The sequence below is a fragment of the Oryzias melastigma genome, linkage group LG2 (assembly GCF_002922805.2).
Source record: "Oryzias melastigma strain HK-1 linkage group LG2, ASM292280v2, whole genome shotgun sequence".
Lineage (NCBI taxonomy): Eukaryota > Metazoa > Chordata > Actinopteri > Beloniformes > Adrianichthyidae > Oryzias > Oryzias melastigma.
The window spans coordinates 2,314,831-2,323,136 of NC_050513.1; the positions used below are offsets into that span (position 1 = coordinate 2,314,831).

An 8,306-nucleotide genomic window follows, 5' to 3' on the forward strand; every position below is an offset into this window, starting at 1 on the left:
GATGGAAACATGAAGCTGATTTGATGGAACTTCACCGACACTTCTGAGAGGAACGCCCAGAGACGGCTGACTCAGAAGGCGAGCTCTGTCCCGAAGGCAGAGATGGGCAATCTGCATGCAGTCACGGCGAGGAGAACGCTGTCAGAGCTCCTCATGTCACGCACCCCCACCCCCACCAGGCTGACAAGAGGATCACAAGCAGCCAGGGAAGATGAATGATTTAGGGCCCAGAGAAATGTCACAGGAGGCCCTTCTGTAACTGGAGCCACCATTTCAGGAACTTCTGGATCCTTCAAACATCCCAACCAGTCAGTTCAGCAGAACATAAACAATATCTAGAGAGAGCCTTACTGATCATCCCCTCCCCCTGGCGTTCCAAAGAGGAAGTACCCGGCACTCCCAAAAAGCCAAAATCCCATAGACCTATTGAAAAATGAGTAGCTATTACTCAGTCATTGTGTTTGTCAGAATAACCCTTCTGTCTCTTTTTAACATGTTCTTGCTAAAACTTTTTTTTTCATGATATATTTTCTTTATCGCTAGTTATTCAAGTGATAGACCAGCCAATCAGATGCCTCAATAAGATCATGTGATGCCCGCTGGCCCCACCTCAAACGTTTGAAACGTTTGACAGATTCTCAGACCAATCTCAAATTTGTAAAACCTACGGTCCACACTTTCTAATTTTGTACAGTGAGACAATTGTTTTCTGATATTGGGGAGTATAAATACAATTTTATTTAATGTAATTCCCCGTCTGTCATTGTCTTAGACACACATGCACAGTAATGCTAATCCAGGCAGTAGTGATGTCACAGGAAGTTCCAGGAAGACCGGGAACCATAACAACATGCTAACGGAGCATGAAAGTGGAAAATATAAAAATAAAACAAAAAACTAAAGTATCAAATGCAATGCACAAGGCAGAATTTGTGTTCCACAGCAGCACTACTGTGAAGAGGAAGCAGGTTGTGACTGAGTATGATAACGATGAAGAGGGATCATCGTCTAGCTAAGCTAAGCTAACACTAGAGCAAACTTGTTAGCTAAATGTTTGTGTGCATCCCTGCAACCTGGACCCATCAGAGTGAAATGTCTCTGAAGGAACATCTGCTCTCCAAAGAGATCAAGTCTTTCTGCAGACATGGAGAAATCATCACTTTCCTGCTACCAGCAAGAACATCGGACAGTCTGGAATTCTATAGAGTCAGAGTGTAGAGAAGCTGAATACAGTTGAGAACGTTCAGAACCACAAAATGAACTTTAGTTCTATTTGAGTCAGAGAGAACAAAACTTTAGTGAAAAATAGTTCTTTGTTTCAGATGTCGACCTCAATAGATTTAAGTTTTAATGACAGAATCTAATGAAGGAAAGAAGCTGCAGGATTCATTAAAGGTTTAAGAAACTATCATCTTTATTTTAGTTAGCACATAGCTAAAACACTTCAAGTTTGAAGCTAATGATGGTGAAGATGTGAGTTTTACTTCCAGTTTACACGAGATCTGATTAGTTGACTAATCAAAAAACTATCAGTGATGAGTACACTATTAAAATAATCGTTTGCAGCAGCTCTAGTACCGACCTGGACGCCCCTGAAGGAGATGAGGACTTTGAGGCTACCAAGCAGCAGGAAAACACAACCTTTAGCAAAGTAAGATTCTTCGATTGGCCAGACCCACAAACACAATCCTACAGACCACGTGTCAAAGTCAAGGCCCGGGGCCGGATCTGGCCCTCTGAGTAATTCTATCCGGCCCTCCAGATCACTTTATTTTATTGTTATTAATGACCCGATGTTATCTTGCTCTTATTTTAAACTTGTACAACTTTGACAGAATATATTTTTATGGAGAGTAAAATATTGAAAGTTATTTAAGGTTTAAGTTGATTTATTCTGGAATAATATTCCTGCCTTTTTATTATTCATAATTATGTTAAAAAGTTACAGATCGTCATTCTGATAGCTTTTTGGACTATTTTGGCATTTGCTAAGATTTTTTAGGCTGTTTTGGAGCTAATATTTCAGCTACATGCTAGCTGTTTTGGCTAATATAGACTTTTTTAAGTTTTTAAGGCTAATTTGGCATTTAAGTAATATTTTACCTGGCTATCAGCTTCAGTGTTTTTCAGCCATCAATTTCAGCATCTTCAGCTATCAGCACTAACATCTTCAGCAGTCAAATTCAGCTTACAGCTGAGCATTCACACTAGGATTATCACAGGTAATTATATATCTAGTTCATATTTATGTTAAAAAGTTACGGTTTTAAAGTTTTTAAATGTAGTTTTAGAGTGTTCAATAAATGTTTATCCTGTTCGATCTGTGACCTAAGGTGTGTTTTGGATTTTGGCCCCCTGTGTGATTGAGTTTGACCCCCCTGCTACAGACAGACAGGCTGACTGCTGGCTGTGAGGATGAAGGCTTCACACAAACAGTGATGCTGATGGAAAGCAGAACCAGGAGAACGTTAGTCTAAAACTCCAAAATGATATGGAGGTTCTTCTGTTTTCTGGTAGATCTCTGCAGCAGAAACAACAGTCTCTGATGAGATTCTCAAAGTTTTTCCTGATTCCAGTCTACCCCCCCCCCCACACACACACACACACACACACACTCATACATACTCAGTGCCCCCTCCCTTCCCTGCACATGTGTAAACCTGAACATGTTCCCTTCTAGAGACATTTTTCTGGATAAATCATTGAAGAGAAACGTTCTGAAACAAGCCCTCCCCGCGCTGCCCTGGCCTCCGGTAAACAGGCCCACGCAACAAATAATGCATGAACATGCTCAGTCAGGCGCACTCAGAACGCATGTCTGCAAATATGCAAGATGCTTTTTATAGCTAGTTTGGGATTTTAACAAAAGACGATTCCCTTCTTCACTACAGTTTCATGACGATGGAAACACGTTTAGTTTGTTTCAGGTCAAAGAATTCAGTCAAATGTTTCACATTAATGAGAGACATCCACACTTAGAGTCAGGAGTCCTGAACAGACGTCCTGAACTCCCTCCTCTAACAGCCTCCGTCATCAATCAACTACCAAAGGAAAACTATAATAATGAAAAGTTCAGACAATCCAAACCTACAATTCAGCTTTTCCTTAAAAAACTCTAAAATAATCGTTTCTTTTGATAAAAACACGTTTTCATTTCTCTCCCTGATGATGGAATTCTCTTCACGCCGGCAGCAGAAACCACCAATGAGATCACTTTCAAGTTTGCCCTCGGCTGGACGCCCCCCCTCCCATGCACAGCTGTGGTAGCTAGGCACTGAGCCCCCCATGCATGCACATATGCATGGGGGTGGGGGGCTCCAGCCCCGAGCAGACGCCTCTGCAAGCCTGCAGTCCCATTCCCTCACTGTTTGAGTAAATGACCGACAGCTCTCAGAGATTCTGACATTATTTTGATATTTAACACAGAAATGACCTGAATCTTCTCATCAGGAGCTTATTTCCAATATGACTGTGACATGTTGTGAAATCCAGAATATCTAGTGTCAATCCTTTTGTTCATCAGATCTGTGTCTCCTCAGGAATGAACAAAGTTTGGTTTGAATCCCTGAAGCTGACTGACAGAAATCTGTTTTGATGCTTAGAACACAGACACAGCTCATGCTGTGTCTGTGTTTCTGCTTTCAAAAACTCCTCGTAAAATTACCTCATCTGAAGATTAGGATGAAGTGATTGATCCTCTGAACAGTTTCCAAATTCTTGTAAACCTCTATATCAGGGGTTGGTAACCTTTCACAGTAAAAGAGCCTTTTGGGCTGGATTTCTACTGATCAAAACCTAGAAGGAGCCGTATAGTCTTACTTTAGCCTTTCAGAAATTTGGATTTGCATTCATGACCTTCTGTTTTATAATAAGAAATAGGAATCACGCCTATTTTTTGGAACGAACAAAAGCAAAAATGGAGGTAGAGTTGAGCAACAAGACGTCTTCAGGTCAACAGGATGTAAAAACCTACATAGTTTATCATCTATGTGAACCTCAGACATCAATTTATACTTTTAACTAATATAAATTAAATAAATGCTAATTAAGTAACCCTTACTTTAAAAAAATGCTATTTTATTTTTATTTTTCTCCTCTTTGTCCTCAGCAGTCTTACTCTGCTGGGTTTTGTTGTTTTAGTTTGGATCTTGGTAGTCTTAGTTTTCAGGCTTTGTTTATTTGTTTTCTTTAGGTAGTTTTGGTTTAGCAGCCATTAGCAGGAGCTGCTGACTCTGATGGTCGACATGTCTGGGTCAGCAGTCTCCATGACTTATTTATGTTTGGTCAAGGATCCACTATGGAGAGATGAAAGAGACACGTGGATCTGGAGCTGCAGGTTGCAGATCTCTGATCTATGTCAACAAACCATCTTAAAGAGCAAACCCGATTTTTATGTTTTGTCAGCGAATCACAGGAGTGGAGTCATCTTCATCTCTCTGTCGCTATGACGACCTTCAGAAAGCTTCAGCTTTTTCACAGAACCAAACCATAAAGAAAAGCAGGACAAAACAGATGTCCAATAAATGTGTGAGGGAGAGGAAATTAGTAAAGAGAATCCACTGCTGTGACGTGTGACCAGAGGATGAGCAGCAGCTGCTTCTGCACAGGAACCGGTTCGGCCCGGACCACTCTCTTGTTCTTCAGTACCGGAGTTGGTGACAGTAAAACACGGAAACGCAGCTTGAACACATGTTCCCGCGTTGCAGAAACAACACCAGGAGAAGATTCCACAAACTCGGATCTGTGTTTGTGCGACCAGCAGCAGAACCGCGGCGTTCCCGTCAGCAGGACGCTGTCCTCTCCACTCTGCAAACGCTGCTGCTGTTGTACCGCAGAAACGACGCCGTTTCACAGAACAGAAACACAAAAATGTGCTTCAACTTTTCATGCCAAACTCTGCAGAGTTGCAGTGCTTATTATGGGATGAGCTGACCTGTAAAGCAGCAGAAAGTAAAGATGATTAAATGGGTCAGAGAGAACAATGGAGGGAGCAGCAGATTTGATGGCTGAAGACGGACATCATTTCACACATCAGCTGCTTCCTGCAGTGACCCACTTTCCTCCACTGGTGCACGCCTGGTGCGGCGCTGAAATCCGTTGGCATGCCTGTCATGTGGCGGCGGCGAGAGTGGCGCTGAGGCTCACAGCAGGAGCATTCTGGGAGTTGTGCAGGTTCCTCCTGAGATGCTGAGAGCGGATGACCTCTGACCTCATCACCCATGTGACCCGCAGCAGGTGCTTCTCCCAGAGTGCACCTGAGCTTGCGGTCCCTCGCTGCCTGTGCCGGCCGTTCGGTCTGTGGCGAGTGTGAGAACGGAGCGCGGCCTGGGGGGTGGAGCTGCTGTCAGGACCTCCACAAAGCTGCATTCATGCAGCTGAATAGCTGTTTTCTACAAGCAGGCACCAGTCATCCGCGCTCCTTTGGACCGCCTCTATGAGTTACCGCTGCCGCCGCCTTGGTATGCAGAGCCTCACCCGGGAACAGCACAGGCGCTGGGGGGGCAAAGCCCCAGAACATAGAACACAAAGGCCGAGTATGAAGGAACGGCAGTTTGAGGGAGTTTCTGACCCAAATCCTGCTTTAACGATGAGGTTCTGAGTCCATATCCTGTCGGCCTCATGAAGGTCTGCAGGTGTGAGCAGGTGCTGAAGCAGGTGTGCAGAAGCAGCTTCTCAGCATCAGCTGACGGTTAAAGACACTGAGAACAAATTAAAGATCCTGATGCTGCAGAGCAGAACTTGGCAGAACTCGGACCCTCAGAACTCTTCTGCAGAGTGCAGGTTCACGTTCTGAAGCACGTCATCTGCAGTGCCTTGAAGGCCACGCTGCCGTTCCTGTTCTTTAGAGGCTGATGGAGCGAATGAAGAGCAGCAAGAAACGAGAGGAACGACTCTGCCTTCCAATCAGATTCAGCCGACGTCTGTTTCCACAAGACCGGCGGCACCCCCGACACACTTCAGAGTCCAGTTTGGTTCCATCTGTCACCTGGACAGTCCGGCTGGATGTTTGACGTCTGACCATCATTATCATCACCATCAGAATTCCATCAACCGGCTAAGATTTCTACGGGAAAAAATTGAAGTCCTGTTCCGAACAGAAGCAGGAAGTTTGGATGGAATCTAAAGGACACATTTAGACCAGTAGTCTTCAACCTTTGGCTCCAGATCCACATGTGTCTCTTTTATCTCTCCATTATGGCTCCTTGACCAAACATAAAATAATTCATGGAGACTGCTGACCCAGACATGTCGACCATCAGAGTCAGCAGCTCCTACTAATGGCTGCTAAACCAAAAGAAAACAAATAAACAAAGCCTGGAAACTAAGACTACCAAGATCCAACCCCAAACTAAAATAACAAAACCCAGCAGAGTAAGACTGCTGAGGACAAAGAGGGAAAAGAATAAAAAAATAATATGGTCCTTGCCATCAGTACCTGATGCTGCGGCCCATAATAAATAAAAGATAGATAACAAATTAGCATTTTTTTTAGTAAGGATTACTTAAGTAACATTTATTTACTTTAGATTTGTTAAATGTATAAATTGATGTCTGAGGTTCACATAGATGATAAACTATGTAGGTTTTTACATCCTGTTGACCTGAAGACGTCTTGTTTGATCAACTCTACCTCCAGAATGAACAGATTTTATATGCAAAGAAAAACTTTGGTAAAAAGTTTGATCTTTTATGAGTTAAAACCACATATTATCTTATGCTGAACAACATTGTTACTAGCTGTTCAGAGCTGCACTGAGATGATCCTGTTTTGAGTAGAGAATCTTTTTTTGTCACACGTAAAAAGAAGGAAAAATTAAATTTTGAGAGATGGAAGTTTAATTTTATATTTTTGCTTTTGTTTGTGCCAAAAAAAATAATTCAAATTTATTATTTAAATAAAGAAGGTCATGAATGCAAATTCCAATTTCTTAAAGGCTAAAGTAAGACTATGCGGCTCCTTTAAGGTTTGGATGAGTAGAAAAACGAGCCCAAATGGCTCTAACTGTTGAAGGTTGCAGACCCGGGGTTTAGGGTTAAACCACTCGGAGGACAAATGGTCACGTGACAAAAAATGGGAGGAGTTTCATGTTTCCAAGAGAAATCTGCTGCATAATGAAATCATAAAGATATGAATACCTGTGATGGACGGGACACCGTCCAGGAGGCCCTTCCTGCACTCAATTGGAGCTGGGATAGGCTCCAGCAACCTTGTGACCCAAAAAGGGATTTAATCAGGTTCAATGGATAAAGAGGAAAAACCTAAATGCTCCTCCTGAAAAGGGAAACTTTTTCTGTAAATGAACAGCAATGCCCCCGGCCCCCTCTCACGTGTGTATTGTGAAGGATGAACGGCCGCTGGCAGACCGCTGTAACACAGCATCAACGATGACAGCTGGCCTAAGCGTGGGGGGTGGGTGTCTCTCAGACTTTCCTCTGATCATGTAAAACCGCAACATGAACGCGCGCATCCCTCCCGCATCAGCTTGCGGCGCAGATGCGGGAGGCTGCATGTCATCCCCCCAATCCCCCGTGCTGCGCTCGGTTACGGGGAAGGCTCTGACTCACCCACGCCGATCTTCTCGTCCTCCGTGGGAGTCCACATGACTGCGTCCCGCCGAACACGCAGCAGTCCCGGACGGTCACCGCGCGCCCCACTTCATGGACGACTGGCCGGCGTCGCGTGTCTCCCTGAGCGCGGGCGGGGGGAGGGGGGAACCACCGGAGGATGAGGATGATGAGGAAGAGTCTTTGGGATCAAACGTTCACGCGCTGCGCAGATGATATCGGAGGTATGATGCCGCGCATGTCCATCTTCCTCCGCCGCTGTGTGCTTGTTCCAGACCCCCGGGGGGGGGGGGACTTCCGTCCGGTTAACGGCTCAGAGTCACGGCGACGTCCGTCTCACACGATCCGGAAAGTTTGCAAAACGCACCGACCGGAAGAAACAGTCGCACGTGCGTGTGCAGCCCCCGCGGTGCTGCATGTTGGGCAGGTGCGACTCACCTGTCCGGACCGAGGAGTAACGGAAGTGAAGAATGAAACAGCCCCGCGAGCGCCGGTCTGACCGAGGCGCGCGCGGAAGTGGGGTGGGGGGGCTAAGAGGATCAGCTGTGGTGGAGCGGCTTACGCGGTCAGGAGAGAGAGACGTTCACGTGCGGGAGGGGCTGCTGCCCTCCGAGCACCGCATCCTCGCGGGTTCAGAGATGCGCCTGCAGAGCGCGCGCGCGTGATGCGCACATAGATATGAGGACAGTCAACCGGAGACGTTTGTCTCATGCGAGGCACTGATTCCCGATGCCCCCCCC

General features: G+C 45.3%; 1 protein-coding gene across 1 annotated transcript in view; it reads right to left on the reverse strand.

Annotated features, from left to right (window-relative positions):
* Positions 1 to 7,695, reverse strand: part of LOC112140000 (dedicator of cytokinesis protein 3) — a gene marked incomplete in the record, with an annotated part of 107,245 nt that extends 99,550 nt beyond the window's left edge. The window contains 1 exon segment of the mRNA XM_024262888.2: positions 7,567 to 7,695. Coding sequence (XP_024118656.1) covers positions 7,567 to 7,603 — 37 coding nt within the window.
* Between the last annotated feature and the right edge of the window lie 611 nt (positions 7,696 to 8,306).